At 47.5% G+C, this 26602-nt stretch overlaps 2 protein-coding genes across 2 annotated transcripts in view; both read right to left on the reverse strand.

Moving 5' to 3' along the window:
* LOC144737441 (tripartite motif-containing protein 14-like) overlaps nucleotides 1–22476 on the reverse strand; it is a 410883-nt gene extending 388407 nt beyond the window's left edge. The window contains exon 1 of the mRNA XM_078620144.1: nucleotides 22361–22476. The gene's annotated coding sequence lies outside the window, so the exon portion shown is untranslated. The remainder of the gene's footprint in view (nucleotides 1–22360) is intronic.
* LOC144737438 (uncharacterized) lies at nucleotides 1946–20969 on the reverse strand. The gene is given in 4 exon segments (XM_078620138.1): nucleotides 1946–3991; nucleotides 3993–5001; nucleotides 17273–17362; nucleotides 20848–20969. Coding segments are annotated over 2 exon segments (1578 nt in total). The 5' UTR covers nucleotides 4961–5001; nucleotides 17273–17362; nucleotides 20848–20969; the 3' UTR covers nucleotides 1946–3381.
* Nucleotides 22477–26602: the final 4126 nt, after the last annotated feature.

A 26602-nucleotide genomic window follows, 5' to 3' on the forward strand; every position in this document is an offset into this window, starting at 1 on the left:
TGGTTGGGGTAGAATACATCACTTAATGGACGATGGCCTGGCCACTCCCCAACCAATCGGCTGCAGCCATCACGGAGGTCTTTCTCCAGAGCTATGTCCTGGACAAGGGTGCTCCCGATCAAGGGAAGAATTTATCGTCTACCTTGTTGCCTCCAATTCGTCCTCTAAGTGAGCAGCCATTAGCAGATTATGGGCATACATAACATGATTGAGCAATAGGGAGCCATCCCTTGACCGCACACGGGCATCGATCAGCCTCCCATTGTATCTGTAGCAGATTGAAGGCTTCACGAAGTACGTGGTTAAAATAGATGTAAAAGAATATGGGAGCCAGAGGACATCCCTGTCGCACCCGAAGGTGTTGAGAGAATGGCTCCGACTCCCGGCCATGTAGTTTTACCCGGGCGGTAAAGAATGAAATCCTGCAGTCATGAAAGTTGTAAGTGAAGATAAGTAATGTAATAATAGGAAGGTAATATTTCTATAAAGTATGTGTATTAGAACGTGAGCTGACACAAGAATAAATATATTTGAACATGAGTTCACACAAGAGAATGAAGATGTAAGTAATGGGCAAGTAATAAACCGAAAATATTTGTCGGGCGATTTATATGGTGTATGGCATAGTGACAAAAACAAAATGTCTTGAAATGTTTGTAGCTACGTGACAGAACCGAAACAAAGAATCTGAATTCCTGCAGTGACGAAAGTTGTAAGTGAAGATCAGTAATATAATAGTAAGGTGATATTTGCACAAAGAGGTGTATTTGAACGTGAGTTGACAGAATAATAAACATGAAAGTAATGGGAAAGTTATGAAAAAATTGTATGTTGTGAGCACACAACCAAAATGGTGATGAATAAAACAAGTTTTGTACGTACATGATTGTAGCGTAAGAAGGAAATGTGTACTTACCATAGGCGTGGTGAGGCCTAGTCCCATGCAGAGCCACCGTCCTGGTTTACATTGCCGAGGCAGGGGAGGTAGCACGTTGGCAGGCTGGGGGCTGGGCCGCTACCCCCACAACCCCCCCCCCCACACCGTCCCCCTCCGCCCGTGCAACAATAATGCAATCTAAGCACTGTAATATTATGTAGGGACTCTGTAGTAAAAACTGGACAATCGTGTTGGGGGGGGGGGGTGAAGAGGACATCGCACTGTGAAGAAATATCCGCGGCGTTGTGTATATTTATTCCATGTTAAACGCGTATAAGGGTGTAATTTTGTTGCCAGGTAAAAGGGTAAAAACCTATTACTATATCTTGCTACTGGCAAAGGAGGTCTCAGTATAAATGCTTACCCCGAGCTCTCAATACTCTGATGATGCGTTGTCTTTGAGTTGTGCGCCTTTTGGCATCATCTGGTCCAAGACCATGCGCGTCTAGGCTCTAAGAAAAGCTGTCTCGGGTGTGGACCAATCAATTTCAAGGACAGTGCATACATTATCAGAGTTGTCTTTTTGTTTGCATTTTGACCGCAAATGTTGTGGTTAATGCAAACATGATCCCTTGTATAAAGGTGTCAATTTTATTGCCAAGTAAAAGGGTAAAAACCTATTACTATATCTTGTTACTGGCAAAGGAGGTCTCATAGTGTAGTGGCAGTAGAGCATAGCAGCATCATAAAAGCACACCAAACGAAATATTTAGCAACCTAAGAATTAAAATGTAGTTTTCTGCACAAACATTATGATTGTAATATTTGTAAACTTATTTGTTTAAGAATAGTAAACAAAAACTTGAGTTGTTAGCGAAAGATTCAATAAAACTGTACTTTACATTAGCGTGTTGATGCCTAGTCCTGTGCAGAGTCCGCGGCCTCGCCTAGATTGGCAAGCCGGAGGTGAGACATTGCCAGGCTGCGGGCTGGGCCTTTACCCCGCCCGAGCCATAATAATACTATGTAAGCGCTTTAATAATATTGTAATAACACGCTGGAGATGGCTTGTGGAATCGGTCCTTTTATTTCACTTCTTGCAGTTCACAAACACTCCCCGTTGCTGGCAGGCAACGGGAAGCGGGCAGACAGCCACCAGAGACACACTGCCACGTGGCACCCGGAGCCCCACTCGCGCGTGGCCCCTTTCACTCTTCTCTCCGTGTCTGACCACGTGTCTCTCCTCTCTCCCCTTATTTAACCCCTGGGTCACGTGGTACACTCCAGCCAATCCTCAATAGCCTGCGCCGAATGTTCCAGATTCCCCATCAACTCCCGGGACCACGCCCCTGACTTGTCTTCCCATTGGCTGAGGCCAAGACCAGCAAAACCAATCACCTAGCTGACATCCTGTGATCATGCCGAGGCCATGCTCCCAGGCTCTCCCCCCATTGGCTGTAAAGCGAGACCGGCAAAGCCGATCACCACGTGAATCCGACATAGGCTCTTATTACAATATTATTATCCAAGGACTTTATAACAGTAACTGCACACATCGTGTTGGGGGGGGGGGGGGGGGGAGGGGTGAAGAGTACATGAGACCGTGAAGAAAAATCGGCAGCGTTGTGAATATTTATTGCATGTTAAACGCGTCAAATAAAATGTCCCCCGTGAGCTCGACCGAACACGCATCACTTGGCAGGGTCCGCCCCACCAGACAATTGTCGTCAGTTGGTATGGTCGATGTCGCGCAATAAGTATGTAATAAGCGTCTCCGACAAGGGTTCACTTCAGTTGTATTATTTATTCTTAAGTTGCAGTACAGCATGCGTCTCTCTCTATCGCTGCCTGCTGCTCTCTCCTCCCCGCTGCTGGCTGACTGCGTGTCGGAGAGAGGAGAGGCTCTGATGGTGGAGCCCGCCACGTGGCTGATGGTGGGAGCGCAGGCGGTGACGGCGTTCAGACCCAGGCTCTTCACACCGACGACCCAGAGTCCTCTGTTGCTTCGGCTTATATCCCTCTCAGCGGGCTAAGCCCCGTCTCTAGCCACGCCCCTCTCGGAACCTTCCAGAGGCTCTCCAGGCTTCCCGCTAGCTCCGCCCATTTACCTTTCACCCAGATGGAATCCCTCTCACTGATTGGATGTGAGACAGCATAACACGTATCTGCAATAACCACCCGATCGTCCTGTAGGTGGCGCACTCTTATTACAAGAACATAATTAAAATAAGAATGCCACTAAATCGTTAAAAAAACGACTTTAAAATTTACGGACGTGAAAACGGAATAGCCTATTCCCACCGCGGGGCTTAGGGCGTGCCGGCTGGCAAATTTTTTCGGTCTTAAACCCCGTCCGAGAGCCAAATCCCCTGCAAGCGTGCGCGGAGACTTTTACGTATAAAAAAGAAAAGAAAGGAAAGAAGAAAAAAGAGAATGCGATCTAATCCAAAAAAAACTCTTATGGGAAAGGCCTGTGAATTAAATGGAACTTCTTTATCCTAAGGTCAATGATATACATCTACTTGGTCTCCATTTGACTCAGTATTGCCTAAAAAATCCACCCACACCTCCACATCCACAAATTGCTGGGAGTTGCCTCGCTCTGCCTCAGCGTCCACAGTCTCCTCCAGCTTCATGCTGCCTCCATCGACGTGAAGGTCAGATTTTGGAGTTGAATCTTCTACCTCACACTTCACTATCACTTCACTTTTTACCATTACTTCTTCGCTCTTCACCTTCACTGATTCCAAGTTTATTTTAACTTCTTGACATTTCGCCTTCACTCCTGGCCACGTTTCATATCTCAAATGTTTTTCTGGTTCTTGTTTCATGAGGGATGGACTCATTGCAGCACTTTGACTTTCACAAGCCGATTTCAGATTAATTTCCTGATGAATGGTTTGATGCTTGTTTTGATCCCCTAACTGTCTAAAACCCTTCCCATACACAGTGCACTTTAAAGGTGTGTCTCCTGTGTTTGTTCGCTGGAGTTTTTTAAGATATGATGACCGTGAAAATTCCTTCTTACACACAGTACACTTGAATGGTTTCTCTCCTGTGTGTGTTCTCTGGTGTCTTTTAAGATTCCCTACCTGTGCAAATGCCTTGCCACACAGTGCAATTGAAGGGTGTTTCTCCTGTGTGTATCCTCTGGTGTCTATTAAGATGTGATGAATGTGCAAACGCCTTCCCACACACAGTGCACTTGAAGGGTATATCTCCTGTGTGACTTCTCTGGTGAATTTTAAGATGTGATGACTGTGCAAATGCCTTTCCACACAAAGTACAATTGAAGGGTTTTTCTCCTGTGTGTTTTCTATGGTGTCTTTCAAGACATGATGAATGTGTAAACGCCTTCCCACACACAGTGCACTTGAAGGGTGTTTCTCCTGTGTGTATTCTATGGTGTCTTTTAAGAAGTGATGACTGTGCAAACGCCTTCCCACACACAGTGCACTTGAAGGGTGTTTCTCCTGTGTGTATTTTATGGTGTGTTTCAAGATTTGATGACTGGGCAAATGCCTCCCCACACACAATGAACTTGAAGGGTGTTTCTCTTGTGTGTATTCTCTGGTGTGTTTTAAGATGTGATGACTGTGCAAATGCCTTTCCACACAAAGTACAATTGAAGGGTTTTTCTCCTGTGTGTTTTCTATGGTGTCTTTCAAGACATGATGAATGTGTAAACGCCTTCCCACACACAGTGCACTTGAAGGGTGTTTCTCCTGTGTGTATTCTATGGTGTCTTTTAAGAAGTGATGACTGTGCAAACGCCTTCCCACACACAGTGCACTTGAAGGGTGTTTCTCCTGTGTGTATTTTATGGTGTGTTTCAAGATTTGATGACTGGGCAAATGCCTCCCCACACACAATGAACTTGAAGGGTGTTTCTCTTGTGTGTATTCTCTGGTGTGTTTTAAGATGTGATGACTGTACAAAGGCCTTCCCACACACAGTGCACTTGAAGGGTGTTTCTCCTGTGTGTATTCTCTGGTGTGTTTTAAGATGTGATGACATTGCAAATGCCTTCCCACACACAGTGCACTTGAAGGGTTTCTCTCCCGCTGATTGTCTTCGCTCCATCTGACCAATTCTGTACAGCAACGTGGCAGAGGAACTGGCAGCTGCAGACAGAAAACAGTAAAATCCACACAATGTATGTAAGCATAGAAGCATAGAAATGCATATATATATACACAGTCACACGTGATATTCACATATTACAAAGACAAGAACACTCAAACATTAACGAGAAATAAAAAAAATCACCCCCAATTCATCACACAAGCTGTTTTAAGGCACTTGCTACTATTGACGATCAGCTCTTGGACTGGCATAGCAGGCAAGTGGTCAGTATAATGCCTGGAGGCCCTAGTATATTTAATATCAATGATAACCCATAACTCTACGTACAGAATTTCGGTTGTATCTGGCTATTGAAGAAATGTTAACTATTGCAAAAGTCTGATAAAAATAGCAAATGGTTTTAAAAATAAAACTATTTGCATTGAGCAGAAATATTATAAAATGGACAAATTAATGTTCAATTGCAACTTGGAAGTCCGAAGCCAGGCTCAGATTTGCTTGAATGTTCGGATGGACAGATGAAATTTCAGCTTTATGTGCTGTTTTTCCACGCTTATGAAACGTTCCATGTGTCGGGGACTGTACAAGAGAAGGTTCTAGAAGGCGTGTGTTGTGATGATTGGAAACAGGTGACCGGAAGGCACTGGAAGAATTATTTAATTAAGGACATACATGTTATAGTAAAGTGGGGCGGGGGGGCACTGTCCTACAGGGGTGGGGCTGAGCAAGTATATAAGGGGGAGCGAGGCCCGCGATCGGTGCGCTTACTCGGGGACTAATTTACGACCAGAGGTGGATGACATTGGGGCCGACTGTGGAAACCATCGGGGTTGATTGTTCAACTATCAACTTGGTAGAAACTATTGGGGCTGTATATACGTTTGGAGAAATATAGCTCTACTCCCCTGAAAATGGATGTCTCCAAGGAGCTTCTTTACATGTGAAATAAAAAAACCCTATTGCTTTGATTAAACCTAGGTGCTTAATCTGGTAAATATACTTTAAAGCAAATAAAAACTTTACACTCTCACGCACTGGAACGGTGAAGGTGGTGTTGTGGCTACACCCATGGCTGGTTGCCTTCATCTGCTCAGTACAGATGCTTATACTCTTCACCAAGTACTTCACCCAGGAACAATCAACCCAGCAGAGGCCTACAATAAGTTAAGCTATCACTTGTCAATCATATCTGCTGTCAACAATAATACAACTCTGAATATTGGCTCCATAATGTAGTGGGCGAACAAATGTACCTCCGCTCCCCATGTAGATACACTCTTACATATTTTTGGTTCTTTCGGTAAAGTTACGTAGATAGAAAACAAAAATCTAAATTAAAAGAAAAAAAAAACACGACGTTTTGATCGCAACACAAGCGGTCTTCTTCAGGTGGATAGAAAAGAGGGGGCAAGCTTCCAAATGTGTCTTCTTATAAGGGCTCCAGAGTGAGTGGGTGGGGAAACCAGCCGCGAGAGAGACAGGGGGAGAGAGGGGGTGGGGGGGATAACAGAGCTGAAAGGAATGGTGATACACACTCCAGTGAGTGGGTGGGGGAAAGGGCTGCTCGAGAGAGGGGGTGGGGCAGAGATAGGAATGGGGATAACAGAGCTGATACACACTCCAGAGTAGGCGGGGGAAAGGGCTGCGAGAGAGACAGGGGGAGAGAGAGGGGGTGGGGCAGAGATAGGGGGGGGGGTAGAGGGGTAGAGATGGGAGGGGAGAGGAATTGCACCTTGGTACACCCATCAGAAAATGGGGGGGGGGGGGGAAAGAATGGGGCAGAGACAGCGGGAGAGAGAGGGGGTGGAGCAGAGATGGGGGGGGAGGGGTAGAGATGGGAGGGGGGGAATTGCACATCGCAACGCCCATCCACACTGTTGACGGTAGAGGTTGACAAAGAAACACAAATTCAAATCATGACCCAAAGTGGTTGATGACATCTTTCCAATGATTGCTGAGTATAAAAACGTCATCTCGGTTGAAATTGTCTTTGTGTCTGTATATATGGATGGCTTCGTGAACGAATCTTTGTTGATAGCCAGTCGGCTTGCAAAGTACCATCGTTTTAGAGAAATATATTTCATGTGAGCCAGCCATATTAAAGTAATGGTCATCTACGGCAGAAGTATTGGTCCTGCCGTGTTTCAGGTCTGCCTTGCGTTCACGAACACGGTCCATGACATGTCGTTTGGTTTTCCCAATGTAACTTCTGAAGCAGGTACAGCTTAGTTTGTAGACGTCGGGATATTGCATGTCAGAGATCTTGTCCTTCAAAGATGAGATCAGGTCACCAATTGTGTGTACTGTGGTCGGAGATACATTGAGCTCTATGGTGTAGCGTTTTACATACAGATATGTTTCACATGGATCATTAACAGATTATATAAAGAAAACAGCTACCATTCACCACTAATTGCTAGTAACATCATCACAGTAGTCATGCCATGATAGGTGCGAATTGAGGTCATGTAAGTATGGAGGGCTTGCCAGTAGGTCATGGAAATGATCCAGGTGTCAAGGGATGACTGGCAGATGCACCACAGGTGCTACCCACTATCCCAACTTGCTGCATTTTAGCCACCCAGCACTCCACCCATTGATGTGTCACTCCTCTGACCTCGTTGTTGAAGGACAAATGCCTCAAACTACCCTGCAGCATCCTTCATGGGCCTCCTCCACAGAGGCCGATATTCACACTCCTGGTACCAGTCACCGGCAAGTCCGATCACCTCCACATCTTCCGATCTCTTCTCTAGCCCATGCCATACCCGTTTAGTCCCTCATATCTGAACTAACTTCGGAGCATGCTGGATTGATGACCAACGAATGAAGCATCACCTGCCAAAGAAGCTCACTGACTATATTCTGTATGGATATCTCAGGGATTTGTAAGCTTCCAATACCATAAAGTCTGGCTCAATACTGGATGAATCATAGGCAGGCTAGCCTTAATTGTTTAAGGCAGCACAGATGGTTCTTTAAAGGAGTCCATATTTAAAATCCACAGAGAAAGGGGTCAACGCTGTGGGCAAGAAGATTCAGTGATTTGTATGTAGCAACGGTCCAGGCAGCTTCCTCACCATGTTAGACAGTCTTATTAAAGAATGCTGCTCGACTAATTTGAATTGAGACTTTAGCTGCCAAACCAGAGCTGGTCGTGAACACATTGACCAAGTATGGGAGCTCCTCCACCACCTGTATAACTGCCTGATTACTCATTAAGAGGCGAGCAGGCGGAATGTTGGATAACATGAAATACCCAGGCAGGTGCTTCATTTTTTTTAAACATATGTAAAGCTCCTCCTCATGATGAAATTCTCCAGGTACAGAACAAGAGTCCCTAACTCCATCACATTGAGTATCCATTACCAGATCATCAGCATACGTAACATGTTGTTGTCTCTCTGTATGTGTGTCTCTCTCTATGTGTGTGTCTCTCTGTTTGTGTGTCTTTCTGTGTGTGCCTCTCTCTGTATGTGTCCCGATGTGTGTTTCTCTCTCTGTGTGGGGGTTGTCTCTGTGTGTCTCTCTCTCTGTCTGTGTGTCTCCGTGTTGTGCCTCTGTGTGTCTCCGTATGTGTCTCTGTGTGGGCCTCTCTCTCTACGTGTGTGTCTCTCTCTACGTGTGTCTCTCTCTCTACGTGTGTCTCTCTCTCTGTCTCTCTAGGTTAGGTCTCTGTGTGTGTCTCTCTCTCTACAGTGAGGGAAAAAAGTATTTGATCCCCTGCTGATTTTGTACGTTTGCCCACTAACATAGAAATGACCAGTCTATAATTTTAATGGTAGGTTTATTTGAACAGTGAGAGACAGAATAACAACAACAAAATCCAGAAAAACGCATGTCAAAAATGTTAGAAATTGATTTGCATTTTAATGACGGAAATAAGTATTTGACCCCTCTGCAAAACATGACTTAGTACTTGGTGGCAAAACCCTTGTTGGCAATCACAGAGGTCAGACGGTTCTTGTAGTTGGCCACCAGATTTGCACACATCTCAGGAGGGATTTTGTCCCACTCCTCTTTGCAGATCTTCTCCAAGTCATTAAGGTTTCGAGGCTGACGTTTGGCAACTCGAACCTTCAGCTCCCTCCACAGATTTTCTATGGGATTAAGGTCTGGATACTGGCTAGGCCACTCCAGGACCTTAATGTGCTTCTTCTTGAGCCACTCCTTTGTTGCCTTGGCCGTGTGTTTTGGGTCATTGTCATGCTGGAATACCCATCCACGACCCATTTTCAATGCCCTGGCTGAGGGAAGGAGGTTCTCACCAAAGATTTGACGGTACATGGCCCCGTCCATCATCCCTTTGATGCGGTGAAGTTGTCCTGTCCCCTTAGCAGAAAAACACCCCTAAAGCATGTTTCCACCTTCATGTTTGACGGTGGGGATGGTGTTTTTGGGGTCATAGGCAGCATTCCTCCTCCTCCAAACACGGCGAGTTGAGTTGATGCCAAAGAGCTCCATTTTTGTCTCATCTGACCACAACACTTTCACCCAGTTGTCCTCTGAATCATTCAGATGTTCATTGGTACATTTCAGACGGGCATATATACGTGCTTTCTTGAGCAGGGGGACCTTGCGGGCGCTGCAGGATTTCAGTCCTTCACGGCGTAGTGTGTTACCAACTGTTTTCTTGGTGACTATGGTCCCAGCTGCCTTGAGATCATTGACAAGATCCTCCCGTGTAGTTCTGGGCTAATTCCTCACCGTTCTCATGATCATTGCAACTCCACGAGGTGAGATCTTGCATGGAGCCCCAGGCCGAGGGAGATTGACAGTTCTTTTGTGTTTCTTCCATTTGCGAATAATCGCACCAACTGTTGTCACCTTCTCACCAAGCTGCTTGGCGATGATCTTGTAGCCCATTCCAGCCTTGTGTAGGTCTACAATCTTGTCCCTGACATCATTAGAGAGCTCTTTGGTCTTGGCCATGGTGGAGAGTTTGGAATCTGATTGATTAATTGCTTCTGTGAACAGGTGTTTTTATACAGGTAACACTGAGATTAGGAGCACTCCCTTTAAGAGTGTGCTCCTAATCTCAGCTCGTTACCTGTATAAAAGACACCTGGGAGCCAGAAATCTTTCTGATTGAGAGGGGGTCAAATACTTATTTCCCTCATTAAAAAGCAAATCAATTTATAACATTTTTGACATGCGTTTTTCTGGATTTTTTTGTTGTTATTCTGTCTCTCATTGTTCAAATAAACCTACCATTAAAATTATAGACTGATCATTTCTTTGTCAGTGGGCAAACGTACAAAATCAGCAGGGGATCAAATACTTTTTTCCCTCACTGTATGTGCGTGTGTCTCTTTATGTGTGTCTCTCTGTGTGTGTCTCTCTCTGACCCTCTGCTCTGTGTGTGTCTCTCCCTGACCCTCTGCTCACGATCATTAAGGACCTTCATGATGGTGAGCGGGCCCGGGTAAAACTACGTGGCCGGGAGTCAGAGCCTATCCCTGTACACCTTGGGGTGTGACAGGGATGTCCTCTGGCTCCCACATTATTTAACATCTATTTCGACTGCGTAGTTCGTGAAGCCTTCAATAGCTGTACCGGGGGAATTTCCATTTGGTACAGATATAATTGGAGGCTGATCGACGCCCGGGTGCGATCAAGGGATGGCTCCCTATTGGTCAACCACGTTATGTATGCCGATGATTTGGTAATAGCTGCTCATTCAGAAGAGGAGTTGGAGACGCTGCTGCTGAGACTGGAGCATGCCACTAAGAGGTGGGGCCTTACCATCAACCCCACCAAAACTAAGCACCTGCCTGGGTATTTTGTACCATCGGACACTCCACCCCCACAACTCCCAATCGGTGATGGGGCAGTTGTGGAGAGAGTGGAGAGTTTCCCATACCTGGGCAGTGTGCTTATGACCGGCTCCAGTTTATCAGCAGAGGTCTCACTCCGAATCAGTCGAGCGGCAATATCTTTTCATCGGTTGCGTAACGCTGTGTGGAAGCTACCTGGTATGTCGCTCCGCACGAAGCTTCAGGTCTTCTCGGCCACGGTCATACCCTCCCTTCTCTACGCTTGCGAAACGTGGACCCCCCTAATGGAGCATCTTCGCCGGTTGGAAACATTTAGGCTGGGTTTAACCAGGCTGGATTGTGTGAGGAGCTCATAAATCCTTGAAAGATCTGGGCAAAGTCCCATCGGTGAGCTCCTCCGGCAGGCAAGGCTGCGTTGGCTGGGTCATGTAGCCCGCATGCCCAGCTACCGCATGCCTAAACAGCTTTTGTTCGGCCGGATCGAGGGGGCTAAATGGGCGCGGCACGGGCTAGAGAAGAGATGGAATGATGTGGTACTGGAGGACGTGGAGCTGAGTGGACTTGCCGATGACTGGTACCAGCGGTGTCAAGATCGGCCTCAGTGGAGGAGGCTCGTGAAGGACGCTACTGGGCAGTTGGAGGCAGTCGACCTCCAACAACAACGGAGGGCGGACGAGCGACGCTCACAACAACGAGCGGAGCACCGGGTGACTAAAGCACAGCAAGTTGGTACAGTAGGGGGCACAGGTGGTGCATCAGCCAGTCATGTCGGTCATCTCGGTCAGTCAACCCGTGGCACCTGTTGGGTCTGCCCCGTGACCTCCTGCCAGCGGGCGTTCGACACTTCACGTGGCCTCAAGGTGCACTTGGCCTGGCACAAGCGTCGTGGTGATGTCACCGCCACTTAGTGGCGAATGGCGGTTGTTGTGTTGTTGTTGTTGTCTCTCTGTGTGTCTCAGCAACCCCCTACCTCCTCGTGGTACCGGACGGGCAACGCTGTCGTGGGCAGTGCTGTGGGGGGGAGGGCCAATTCCAATTGGCCTTTCCCCTCATGGCGTTTGTGACCACCACAGCGGCCAAAAGGGGGCTCTGGACGGGTGCGAGGGGCAGGTAACCCCTTCATGATGTCTCCTCGCCAAACCCCATTTGGCGGAGCCAGGAGACTGAATCCTTACCCTCGGGGTTCCTCCAGAAACAACAAAAACCACTACATGTGGCCACGTAGAATGTTCAAACGCTCACTGCAGAGGAGAAGGTGCCACTCCTCTATAGGGAGCTGTAAGCTCCAGGCTAATTTGGGCTCGCCTTCCCGTCACCCAGAGGCGAGGAGTGGTGGTCGTGGTTACTTATACCCCCACTGAAGACGAACATCCATAGAGGTGTAACGGGTTCCGGAGACACTTGTAGAGGTAACTTCTTTATTACAATACAACACTCCAACAGTACTCCAACAGTGCTGATACTCTGTTACAGCCTAGGTACACAGCCTAGCTACACAGCCTAGCTACACAACCTAGATACTCTACTCTGGCTACGCTCCGCAACTCGCCCTCACAAGGTCGTAGAGTCGGGAGTTCCAGAGTCCCAGCACTGGCTCTCACAGCATCCCAGGGTCTTCAGATGGCTGGTCGTGGGTCTTGGGTCTTGAGTTACAACTGGGCCCTGATCGTCCAGGGAGCTCTCCTTTTATGCCTGGTCCAACGAGGGGTGGGGCCGTGTGCGCCACCAGACATCCCACAGAGCACACACAGCCCCCCCCGTTGGCGGCGCCCAGAGGCTTAAGCGTCTGGACCCCCTGGGAACCCAACGCCTGGCGCCCAGAGGCTTAAGCGTCTGGACCCCCTGGGAACCCAGCGCCTGGCGCCCAGAGGCTTAAGCGTCTGGACCTGCCCGGGAACCCAGAGCCCCCAGCAGCCCCTCCCTTCTTATGTCACTACAGAGGGATGCAGGCAAGGCCAATGAGTCAGATGCCTTCTATGACCTCCGTTCGCAGGTGCTAGCTAAAGTGGCCCCTCGGGATAGTCATCTTGTTGGGTGACTTCAATACCCAAGTTGGTCATGATGCTGGCACCGGGTCTGGAGTGATTGGAAGGCATGGGCCAAATCAGCTCAATAATAACGGCAGGAGGCTGCTAGATTTTTGTGCAGCCCATGGGCTTTTAATTACCAACACACTGTTCCGGCATCGGCGTATCCACACAACATCATGGATGCATGCCGGGTCCAAGCAAGAACATCTTGCCATTCTTCCATTCCAGTGGTGGGTGTACACCCAGGACCCCATTCAAACCCTTAGTGCAGTGGTTCTTAACCTGGGTTCGATCGAACCCCAGGGGTTCGGTGAGGCAGTCTCAGGGGTTCGGCGGAGGTTAAGACACACACCCGACTCATGATTGTGCACCAGTAAAAAATCATATTTTATTTTTCCAATTAAGAAGGGTTCGGTGAATGCGCATATGAAACTGGTGGGGTTCGGTACCTCCAACAAGGTTAAGAACCACTGCCTTAGTGGCATGGTCTCAACTAGCTGATGAAAGTTGCAAGCGAGAATTTTATCATCGCTTGCGCCTGGGGTTGGCATAGTCCCCCACTCCTCCTGATGTCGAGGGGAAATGGGTGAGGTTTAGGACTGTGGCTCATGCAGCTGCAATGGCTGCTTTGGGTACATGGTCCAGACCTCTCCAGAGACCCTGGATGACAGAGGAGGTGTTCAAGCTGGCTGAGAAAAAGCGATAGGCCCACTCTCATCGGCTACAGCATCCCACGTCGAATGAGGAGGCTTACCACAGCCTTCACTCGGAGGTTCGGAGAACCGTGAGGCGCTGCAAGAATGCGTGGTGGTCGCGGATTGCTGAGGAGATGGAGTCTGCCTCAATAGCCCGCGATCACAAATCGCTCTTTAATTCAATCAAAAAAATAACCTGCAGCGCCACACCTATTACCATCATTATGGGAAAGAATAGTGATCCACTCTCGGACCCCCAGGAACAGGTTGGCAGATTTGTTGAGCATTTCTGTGAGGTCCTGGGGAAGGGGACATCCCTCAGCCTGGATAACAACGTGGGACAAAGTGGGGATGCCCCTGCCGAGGCTGAGGTGGCTCAAATATTGGAAGAAGTCACCCCCTGCGAGTGGCTGGCTGAGGTGCCATTTGTTGAGGAAGTACTCAGGGCAATCCAAAGTCTGAGACGAGGAAAGGCACCAGGCAGAGATGACCTCCCAAGCGAAATGCTGAGAGAGGGTGGCGTTTGTGCACAGACTGCCGTACATGACATCATAACAACAGTCTGGACCACTGGATGGGTTCTGCAGAACTGGAAGGATGCCCTGGTGGTTCCCCTCTTTAAGAAGTGGGACCGCACAAACTGGAACAACTACAGGGGCATCTCACTCCTCAAGTTTGCCGGGAAAGGTCCTGGCAAGGATTATTCAACATCGCCTTGCTAGGCACGCTAAGGAGAGGTTTGCGGAGCCCAAATGCGGTTTCTGGAAAAGGCGGTCCTGCACAGATGCAATATTTTCTGTCCGTCTGCTACTGCTTCATTGACCTGGTCAAGGCCAATGATACCATCAGTAGGCCTGGGCTCTGGATAGTTCTTCGTGCTTTCGGAGCCCCTGACCCTCTGCTCACGATCATTAAGGACCATCATGATGGTGACCGGGCCCGGGTAAAACTATGTGGCCGGGAGTCGGAGCCATTCCCTGTACACCTTGGGGTCCAACAGGGATGCCCTCTGGCTCCCACATTATTTAACATCTATGTCGACCACGTAGTTCATGAAGCCTTCAATAGTTGTACCGGAGGAATTTCCATCTGGTACAGATACAATGGGAGGCTGATCGATGCCTGGGTGCGGTCAAAAGATGGCTCCCTATTGCTCAACATGTTATGTATGCCGATGATCTGGTAATTGCTACTAACTCAGAGGAGTTGGAGGTGCTGCTGCTGAACCTGGAGCTTGCCACTAAGAGGTGGGGCCTTACCATCAGCGCCACCAAAACTAAGCACCTGCCTGAGTATTTTGTACCATCGGACACTCCACCCCCACAACTCCCAATTGGTGATAGGGCCATTGTGGAGAGAGTGGAGAGTTTCCCATACCTGGGCAGTGTGCTCATGACCGGCTCTGGATTAACAGCAGAGGTCTCACTCCGAATCAGGCGAGCGGCATTATCTTTGCACCGGTTCCGTAATGCTGTGTGGAAGCTACCTGGTCTGTGGCTCCGCACGAAGCTTCAGGTCTTCTCAGCCACGGTCATTCATTCCCTCCTCTACGCTTGCGAAACATGGACCCCTCTAATAGAACATCTTCACCGGTTAGAAACATTTAGGCTGGCCTGCCTACGATCCATCATGGGTTTAACCAGGCTGGATTGTGTGAGGAGCTCACAAATCCTTGACGGTGAGCTCCTCCGGCAGGCCAGGCTGCGTTGGCTGGGCCATGTAGCCCGCATGCCCAGCCACCGCATGCATAAACAGCTTTTGTTAGGCCGGATTGAGGGGGCAAAACGGGCGCGGCATGGGCTAGAGAAGAGATGGAGTGATCTGGAACAGGAGGATGTGGAGCTGAGTGGACTTGCCGATGACTGGTACCAGCGGTGTCAAGATCGGCCTCTGTTCTGGAGGCTCGTGAAGGACGCTACTGGGCAGTTGAAGGCAGTCGCCCTCCAACAACAACGAAGGGCGGAGGAGCAACGCTCACAACAACAAGCAGGGCGCCGGGTGGCTAAAGCACAGCAAGTTAGCACAGTAGAGGGCACAGGTGGTGCATCAGCCAGTCGTCTCAGTCAGTCGACCTGTGGCATCTGGGTCTGCCCGTGACCTGCCAGCGGGTGTTTGACACTTCACGTCGCCTCAAGGTGCACATAGCATAGCACAAGCGTCGTGGTGACGTCACCGCCACTTAGTGGCGAATGGCGGTTGTTGTTGTTGTGTCTCTTTGTGTGTCTCTCTCTGTGTCTCTCTCTCTATGTGTATCTCTCTCGTTGAAATGCTGGTCTCTGCTCGTAGTTGCTCTTGCGGGTTTTTGTTCTTGTTGCCCGGTTCTCTCACATTGACATGCTAATCTACTCATTGGCACAGCCCCTGGTTGCTGGAGCCGTCTCACATTGACATGCTAATCTCTTACATTTACATACAAATTCCATCTCTAGCTCCGCCCACTTACCCTTGGGTTGAGCCCACCTATAGCCACATTGACATGCTAATCTCTTAAATTTACATACAAATTCCATCTCTAACTCCGCCCACTTACCCTTGGGTTGAGCCCACCTAAAGTCTATATAACTTCGTGTTGCAGCTCTTTCTTATGTGTCAGCAGTTCTCCTGCTGTGTTTGAATCACCTGATATCGGTTGCTTGTGTTACGATCGAAACGTCGTGATCCATTAATTTTCTATCTCCGTGACTTTACCGAAAGAACCAAAGAGTATACATAACATGGTTGACCAGCAGGAAATGATCCCTTAACCATAACCAGCAATCGATTAACCTCTCATTGTAACTGTACCAAATGCATTTTTGTAGGGCCAGTGAGGTTCTCAACACTATGTAACTATTGAAGATAATATCTTAATGTAAAGACAGTCCCAAGGTTATGGAAGGGTTAGGTTCCCAGGAACGATCTGTAACCCAAATATCCCATGTCGGAAACTGAACAATTTTCCCCAAAAATCAAGACGAAATGCCATAGCCAGAAATAGTTGTGCTGTCTCTACCCAATTACTCGTTGGTTTTTTCTCAGTATTGTATCGCGCTATAGTAAGTTTTCTATCACGACCTGTATCGTATTGCTGTACATACGTTCTGCACTTCCTATGATTCTTTCATTTCATCGAATATCTACCATAACACTATCCATAATTAAACTAATGTAATATATACTTATCCAATTATTTATGAACACCATGAGACAATCTGATATTAATTAACAGAAAACAGTCACTTCTGAATATTCGTTTACCAGGCAATAGGCTAGGCCTAAACCGCTCCGATTGCTGTTGGCCGAGATCATAAGCAATCGAAGTGCAATTGTGTTAAATAAAGTACATGACATAAATGACGTATGAAATAAACTTCAAATCAAAACTATCAAGAGAAACATGGGAAAAACAAGATAGTTCTATGCACAGAAAAACTAAATTACGTAATGCTACAAAATAAAAAGAATTAGGTCATGCTACAAAATAATTCATTTACCTTAATCTTTTGCAGTCATTATTGCAATGCAATTAAGGGTGATATTACACTGAAAGTTACGAGACAATGTGGCGGGTACAGTATACGCATTGTAACAATGTAACAACATGATTGAGAGTGCAGAGCGGCTATACACCACCGCCTTGGGGAACATGCTGCCTGCTTTACGCCTCGCTCCGTGGTATTCATCCATAACCTCACCGAGTTGGACTACTTGCACCTAAGTAACCAAGGCAAACATTTCCGCATGTTGATTTTTTTTACATGATTTATGAGAGCATTTCTGTAAGGTTGGATTTCCGTAAGTCGGGTCTTCCGCTACCCGGGGACTTACTGTAATGTATGTGGCCAGAGGGAATTTCTGTCACACGGCAACTTGAACAGGAAACGGCTCCGAATCCTTGTCACGCAGCATTTGCCGGGCCTGCCCAAAATCATAAAAATCCTTAACGAATGTGAGCAGAGGAGCACGGATATCTAAAACAATGAAAAACCAAAAGCTGAAGCATCTTCATGATACTTAGGCCTTGATTACATCAAGAAAGCAGAGATCTAGTTTTTGAAAAAAACAATCGATAACATTTGTGCTGCAGCAGAAGAACAGAAAATACAGGAGACCTTTGAATATCGCCGGGGTTACGTTCTTGGAACGTGCCGAGAAAGCCAAAACAGCGATACTTAAGCCTTACCGAAACAATGGAGTTAGGTAAACGGCAACCAAAAATACGCATAACAATTGAAATAAGTTCTTGACTGCATGCCAAATAAACTAAAAACCAAACAATTTAAATAAACAAGTAGAAACTGTATAGAGAAAAACATTCCAAGACAATAAATAGGATTATAAATACTGAATAAATACTCTACTTACAATGATGACAATGCGTGAGTGGAGAGTGGTAGTGCTTCGGGATAGCGTGCTACGCTATGAACCCAGCAACCCGAGTTCCTGGGAAGGCCCTGGGCCTTCCCAGGTCGACTCAACCTCAAATAAGTACCTGGTGTGATGTGTAAACATCGCCACTGGTGAGGGAATGGTGCTGGTAACCTATCCCCTTTATGTGCCGTGCCGACCTTTATAGGTGCTACTTGCGAACAGCACTTGCCCTAACAGTCTGTTAAGGCTACATGCTTGCATGGCAAAGGTTGAGGTGCCAGCGATTTCCTCGCGTTCCTCACCCACCCCGCCCTCCTTCTCAGAACAGTATACCCACGAAAGTGTAAATTGGTATACAAAGAGGTTGCCCGTGATAGGTAAAAACCGCAAAAAATAAACCCGTGATATTCAAGGGTCTACTGTATGACTTTTGCGCATTATTGCCCTGGCCTGAACCCACAATGGGGCTTTGCAAGCTTCTTCTCTGCAGGTCTGGCAAGCTGAATATTTATTATCTGGCAATCAGTGTGGTCGAATGTTAGATATTCGTCCAATCCAACAGAGATTATCGTTTAGTCTATGTTGTTTATATAATGTTCCGTATTGCAACCTGTGTAAAATCGCCACCCTCCCTCAGCACCTTCCTTTGGAAGTCCATTATGCCCGGCACTAAAACTGCTCTTAAGACTCTGGGTTGCCCAAGCTGTGCAAATGTTACTTCCTGGAATATTTAAGGCATAGCAAAGCAATCCCAAAACACGCTCTACAAAACCAGTAATACTAACAAAGGCTAAAAATGCAACAACAAAAAAACAAGGTTCAGTGTTAACTGACACTCGCAGTCAAATAAAACACATGAGCATATTCCAATGCACACACATACACACAGTTGCCCACAACAAAGACTCCCAATATAGCCTTAACAATAAGTTCAGGAGGAGTGGGTGGATGGCCAGCACCACACTCGACCGCTTTTGTTTCCCCAGTGGCGATGTTTACACACTGCACCAGGCACTCATTTGAGGCTGAGTCGATCTAGGAAGGCCCAAGTCTAGAAATGAATAAAGTACATCGTCCAATTTGCAAAGAGATACCTAATGCAAGACAGCATTAACCAAACATTATTGTGGTATATTTTACCATAAACATCAAGCCTGTATTAACCACGTGATATTTTTATTTACAAGAATATTTTTTCCGTAGATTTGCTCTTTATTTGACTTGTTATTAAATCATTAATCCGAAAAAATCTGCGACGTGCATCCGATTGTCTATGTGAGTCTGTGGGTCTGTGTGCGATTCTTTGGGTCTCTGTGCGAGTCTGTGGGTCTCTGTGCGAGTCTACGGGTTCCTGTATGACAGGGACATGCGGTCAGGGGAGGCACAGCCTTACCAGTCATACTACAATGAAAATAGCTGTTACGAAAGGTAAAAAATAATAAAAGAAAAACTACGATTTTTCCACTGATCTGTGTTATCTCATTTCTGTACGATTCCAATATATTTTATAGTCAAAATCGCCAAATTTGCGGAGCTCCGCTGCAAATACAGGGAGAAGAGAGATGATGCAGCGGCGAGCTCAGCCTCCCCTCTGATCGCGTAACCCCTCAGAAACTAGATGGAGCGCGGACAATAAGCTCATGCCTGTTACTATTTCTCTGTAATGATTGGAATCGAACAGAAATTACATTTATAACACAGATCAGTGGAAACATCTTCATTTTTTTTGTAACAGCTATTTTCATTGGAGTATGACAGGCGAGTCTCCGCCTACCCTGACCGCACGTCCCTGCTGTATGACTGATTGTCTTAACAGTTTCCCAGATGTCACTGCCCAAAGGTTTGGAACCACGTATCGTCTTTTGGCATCTCAATTCTGCCATCTATAACCTCATTTATACGGACTCTATTATTAAAATCACTAAAGTTTTAGTGGGAATGTAATTTTACAACAGAATTTCTATTAAGTTTGTTTTGTAAACCTGTAATTTTGGAATGCGTTGATGTCTGCCCGCCAAGTCGCACTTAAAAAACAGCGTCTAAACTCAATGGGTGTTACTCGTGAAATTCACTTCTGATTGTGAGTTAGTGGGTGGGTGAGTTCGCCAGTGAGTGTGGGTGAGTGCGAGGGTAAGAAAGTGTGTGATTAGGTGACTGTGCTTGTGTGGGCGAGTGGATGGATGAGTGAGTGAGCGAGTTCTAGAGTGGGTGGGTGGGAGGGTGGATGAGGAGATGAGTGGACGGATGAGTGAGTGGGCCAGTGAGTGAGCTTGATGTCTGCCGGCTGAGTCGCCCTTGAAAATAAGCGTCTTACTTTAATGGACTTCACTCGGGAAATTAACTTATTCTGACCCTGAAATACATTTCTGGACTGGTATCGTCCAAATATTGCAATGCTGAACAAATGCCTCCAGTTTACTCAATCGGGAATACGCGAATAAGCATCGCCCCTCCCCCCGACTGCCAAACCAACTCGGCAGGACGCTCCTGAACTGAAGTAAAGACTCAGTGTGATAAAGCACTCGAGTGTGCACCACGCTGGCGAGATTTTCACGACATCGCCCGGTATAAAGGAGGTCGTGGGTTGGATCCCGACGCTGACGCGTGTTTATTTGGACTTTGCGTGTCTCTCTGCGTGGTCGCGAGGATTTGAACTCCGCTTTTCCCTTCCAAATTTAGAAAAATGAGTTTAGAGCATTTGGCTGCTGTAAATTTCCACACGATGACAAGCCACTTCGTTGTGAGAAGGTCGCTTCTGAAGGAGATAGTTCAAAATAGTAGAAATATAAAAAAATGTTTTAAAGTAGTCAGCCAGGTGAGCAGAAATTAAAATTAACAAAACTTTAAGCAAATATGGCAGGAGGCAAGGCCAGCGTGGCTAGGCCACACTTTGTAACGTTCCAACCTGGACATCGATTCCACACTCGCTGCTACACTCAATTGATATCCCCAGCAGAACAATAGAAGAAGCGAGGCTGTACCTAAATAAACAAAAACAACCACCACCAAAAACCACGACGTGAATTTCTCACCTCGGATCTCAGTTGAGTGGCGAGCAGCTTTCCGGGATTTCGTGACGTCACGCGGAAACGCGAGCGGGGGAGATGGCATGACGTCATTAGCGAGTTTACACACCCCCTGGCGTCTTGCGACGATGACGTCACGTGGAGTGGAAAAGTGAGAGAGCTAGCACGGTGAGGAGTGGTATTAAGAGTTTAAGTTGATTTAGATTCCTTTTACATTTCTTCCTCTGTTGCAGAGGGATCCCTTGTGTGACACCACAATTTTTTCTAGATTTGAAGCTTTCGTGACTGCAAGGATTCATATTCTTAGGTTTTTTTTCCGGTAAAGTCACGTAGGTAAAAAATTAAAAATAATAAAAGTAAAATAAAATAAAAACCACGACGTTTCTGAGGCAACACAAGCTTCCGTCTTCAGGTGGAACCGTTACAGCCACAACAGCTGTATCAAGTAAATGAGAGATTACAAGAGCTACCACCCCGTATATATAATGGTTGAAAAGGGGAAGGGCCAAGTACGGTACACTTTTTATTAATATGGTAAGGTGAGGCTTAAGACTAAGAATAGACTGCATAACAAAAGGCTGAGCCTTTGTTATGGAGAGGTACGGTTTGTGACTACGCCTAGCCTACATAACAAAAGTGTGAATAAGTATAACCCGTAAAAACAAAGTTTTTCACTCTAAATCCTTTATATGCGTGGCGGCTAGAGTCCTCTCGTCCTCTGGCTTGAGATGGCTGCCACCTATGGGTCAGATGATTGCATTGCACCATTAAGCAATTGATAATTAAATATAATATTTTTGTCCTAAAAAGTGTAAAATTTTGGAAAAAAAATGTCACGAACATTAATTGTCTCGCACAACGAGTTTGTGTGGAAAATGTCAGCTCGATTGGATCACGGGAAGTGGGTTAAAAAACGACCGAAAGGTTTGCACGGTCGTAAGCAAGCAAGCGAACTTAATATAAAGGATTTAAAAAATTAACCTGTAAAAACAAAGTTTTTCACTATAAATCCTTTATATGCGTGGCGGCTAGAGTCCTCTTGTCCTCTGGCTTGAGATGGCTGCCACCTATGGGTCAGATTATTGTCTGCCAGCATTAAGCAATTGGTAATTAAATATTTAAAAAAATTCCCTAAACAATGTAAAATTTTGGAAAAAATTTTTCACAAAAATCAATTGTCACGCACAACGAGTCTGTGTGCAAAATGTCAGCTCGATTGGATCATGGGAAGTGGGTTAAAAAACGACCGAAAGATTTGCACGGTCGTAAGCAAGCAAGCAAGCACGCAAGCAAGTGAACTGAATATAAAGGATTTAAAAAACTAAACCTGGTAAAACAAGCCTGGCTGTCTATCAATAACCTGTAATAGTTTTCTGTCAAATAAAATTGTCCAAATAAGTGTAGTTAAATCTTTTTTGCATGGTTAATCACATCTTTCAAATGATTACTCAGTTTGTAACCATTATCACGGTTGAAATTATGTCTGTGTTTGTATATTTGTATGGCTTCGTGTACAAACCTTTGATGGTAGCCAGGAGGTTTGCAGAGCACCTTGGTCTCGGAAAAGACAATTTCATGAGAGCCCACAGAGTTGTAGCAATGATCGGCAACGGCCGAAGAATCAGTTCTGCCGTGTTTCAGATCTGACTTGTGCTCGCGGACACGATCAGAAACATGACGTTTCGTTTCTCAAATATAGCAATCACCACAAATGCAACTCAATTTGTAGACTCCAGGATACTGTAAGTCAGGAACGACATCCTTCACATATGGAATCAGATCACGGATTTTATGCACTGTACTGAATCGGACTTGGATCTTATATTTGTTTAGAATTTTGGAGATCTTTTTGGTCATGCCTGCTAAGTATGGTAACGTGATAGTTTTGGTCGGAGTTTCATGTGGCTGTTTCTGTATGGTGGGAGAAACAGCTTGGCGGATAGTGCGGTCAGAGTATCCGTTCATCCTGAGGGCCCGATGTATATGTCTTAATTCACCGGCCAGGTGGTGTTGGTCAGAAATGCCATGGGCTCTGTGGTATAGCGTTTTGATGAGAGAATTCTTTTGAGATGGGTGGTAGTGGGAATCCGGTTTCAAGTAGGAATCTGTGTGGGTGGCTTTCCTGTAGACAGAATGTCCCAAGGATCTGTCAGGTCTCCTCTCAAACAGAATATCCAAGAATGGTAGTTTACCATATTTCTCCACTTCCATGGTGAATCTGATGGATGGGTGTCTAGAATTGATGTGGTCCAAGAAGTGGTTCAATGCTGGGAGGCCATGTGGCCAGATGACGAAAGTGTCATCCACATACCTCTTCCACAGGGAAGGACGCAGGGTGGATGTCTGGATGGCGTCTGATTCAAACTTTTCCATGAACATGTTGGCTATAACTGGTGACAAGGGGGAGCTCATAGGGATACCCTCATTCTGTTTGTAGAAGGTGCCATTCCAGGTAAAATAGGTGTTGGTGAGGTAATGCCTAACCAGTGCAGGTACATCAGAATTCAATCTATGTTGGACTAAGTCCTCAATTATTGTTAGGGTGTCCGGTACTGGGACTTTGGTAAACAAAGATACTACATCAAAACTGACGAGGATGTCATCAGGAGATAGTACCATGTCCTTAACCATAGAGACTAATTGGGTTGAGTTGAGTACTGCCGAAGAGGTCTTGCCTGTGAAATATTAAACGCCAACGTGCAAGAAAGAGGTCACGGGACATACCCAGGTGTCATGGGTTGACTAAGATGACTGGCCGATGTACCACCTGTGCCCCCTACTGTGCCAACTGTCTGTGTTTTAGCCACCCGGGCTACTATCCCTTATTTTTTATGTATGGGAGGGAATATGATCGATTTCCAGTTGCAAGCCACGCCCGCCCCAAAGGTGTCCAAACTTTCGGACACAATTCCGTTCACGATGGGGAAACTTTCCGAGGCGCAGGAAGCCGCCGGTGTTAACTCTCGGGCCAGGCAGCTGGCCAACGAGCAGCTAAAAGGTGCCAGTGTTTCCCTGTGCGATTGGTCGCCGGGGAACAGGGCCTAGTTGCATTGTCCGCAGGTGCCAGTGGGCACATCACTTAAATTGCTGCAACCTTGGAGAGGGCTGGTTGATGTGGTTCGGGTCGCGCAGCCGAAGTGTGTCCAGGTTCGGTTTGGTAAGCGGAGCTGGTTTGTGCACCCCTTTCGCATAAAACCGTTCATCACGCTGTGTAAGTTTGTTTCATCTCCATATCGAAGGGGCCGAGTGTTGGGTGTGCCCAACGAGCTGGGGCATGCGTCTGCCAATACGGGTCCTCAGGAGTGTGTTTCTGTTCCGCCCCCAGGCGTCGTGCGACTGATGCCTCGCACACGGCCGCTCGTGTCGGCTTCCCGTGCTCAGAATGCTGAGGACCCGACGACCCGGCCTACTGCTCTTCGTGAGGAGCTGGCTTCATCGGGTCGATTTCTTGCCCCCCCCCCCGGCCCTCCCAAGGCGGTCGAGCCCAACCCGTTTGGAGGACCGGCATCACGGACTCGTTCAAAGACTCGATTTGCATGATCCCCGCGCATTGCACACTCCCACACCGTCATGGGCTGTCGCGCTCGCGTGAGTCGTGGCGAGTATTTGGCTGATCCTGATCGCCATCGAGCCCATGGGCGTTGTTACACATTGTGGGTGGGAGATGTTGATTGTGGGGATCTCGTGTGCCGCGGTTGTTTGGTTCGACCGGTCGTTTTTTTTTTGGTCTGGGTGTATATATTGTACAGTTGGGTTCGGCAAATTATTGCTTTATGTTGTTGGAGCACACATGTTATGTTAACTATACGTCGGTTGCTTACTTTGGGGGGAGTTGGCAGCCGGGATGGCTGAAAGCTACGAAGGGTGGGGGGGGGGGGGGTGATGTAGAGACTGTACTTGTCACTGTATGGTGCCGGGGCTTGCAAAGCCATGGCCGGTATTATGTTGTCATTACGGGCAGCCCGGGTTACGGGATGTAGTACCAACACTAGCGGGGCTTGGGTGAGCACTGGTTAGCGCGGAGGCATCGTGAGCAGCGTGCGGTGCGGGCTCCCGGTGAGGGAGCGAGAGGGAGCGTCAGCCAGCCAGGGTTACCTTGAGGCATGATACGCTGGTTGACCTGCCGTCACGTGACCGGTGGACGAGGGCCGTGGGATGGTCACATGGTCCAAAGGAGCTCTCGAGAACCTTCGAGAAGGAGCTCGAGAGACCTGGAAGGTGGGCGGGGTGTAGGGCTGAGCCAACCCCAGCCCGTGGGCATATAACCAGGGCCCCATGAGGAGCTCAATGTTCTTGGTGTGCTGGTGTTATGAAGATCCACGTTGGGGAGAAGAAGCCTCTAGCCACGTGGTCCGGGACCCCGTTTGTGATCCGGACCGGGATAGCGAACCGTGTCTAGTTTTGCCGTAGCTTGGTTAGATGAACATTCGAGACCCGAGTGTAGATCGTGTTGTGCTGCGTATTAATGTGTAATAGTGTTGCTCGCAAGATAGCGTCTGCAGAGTACCTTGGTCTCGGAAAACACAATATCACGTGAGCCCACAGCGTTATAACAATGGTCAGCTATGGCAGAGGTATTAGTTCTGCCGTGTTTCAGATCTGCCTAGTGTTCGCGGACACGGTCCGAGACATGTCGTTACGTTTCTCCAATGTAACTGCTGCTGCAGGTACAACTCGGTTTGTGACCATTGTTTGTGACCATTGTTATAACACTGTGGGCTCACGTGATATTGTGTTTTCCAAAACCTTCGGGCTACTATCAAAGGTTTGTTCATGAAGCCATCCGGATATATAAACATAGACGTAACTTCAACCGAGAAGATGGATACAAATTGAGCAATCATTGGAAGGATGTTATTAACCAAGTAAAACCCTAACTGCTTTATGGTTGTGTAATGCGGGCGTAAACGACCTCCCGGAAGTGACGTCATGGGGGGAGGAGTTACGTCACGTGGGGGGAGAGGGGTCAGGGCTATAAGGGGAGAAACCGGAAGGGATAAGGGGGAGTGATCGGAGACTGGGAAAGTGTGAGGCCACGCAGGGCGGAGAGTGAGAGAGAGAGTGGCGAGATCGCCACACACACGGACCCCGAGATCGGCACCGTCGGCCAACGGTGACCGACCCCGGGGCAGCAAGAGCAGCGAGGAGGCTGCAGAGAGCAGCGGGTCTGCAAGGGCGGAGTTGGGCAGCGGGGGTCTGCACGACGAGACAGCAACGGGTCTGCTAGGAGGGAAGTGGGCTACGTGAGCGACAGCAGCCTGGGGCTGCAGAGCGAAGAGTATATAGGGGAGTGTCGTGAGGGGGCTACGTGAGCGACAGCAGCCTGGGGCTTCAGAGCGAAGAGTATAGGGGAGTGCCGTGAGGGAAAAGAGATCGAACCCAAATAAAGGACACAGGACAGAGAGAGAAGCGTCCGAGTCTTTTATTACAGTTGTCATATCTGCCGGGTACTAGTCTATTTTAACAAGTTAACTCCCCCCCCCCCGCCCCCGCATCCCCAGCTCTCTCGGCCCCCCACTTCCAGCCCCACCCAATTCCCCCCGTCCAGCTTCACGTTTCTCTCCTAGCATCAACATAGCACTCCCCCCCCCCTCTCTCCCCCCTTGCCCCTCCCCCCTCTCTTACCTATATATCCTCTTACCAAGGCATCTCTCTCCCAATTCAGCACAAAAATATTATTGCTGTGGTTTTCCTACCTCATGATGATTGCTTGTGTTGCAATCGAAACGTCGTGATTTATTTTATTTTATACCTACGTGAC

This window comes from Lampetra planeri, chromosome 69 (genome assembly GCF_965212315.1).
Source record: "Lampetra planeri chromosome 69, kcLamPlan1.2.h2, whole genome shotgun sequence".
Lineage (NCBI taxonomy): Eukaryota > Metazoa > Chordata > Hyperoartia > Petromyzontiformes > Petromyzontidae > Lampetra > Lampetra planeri.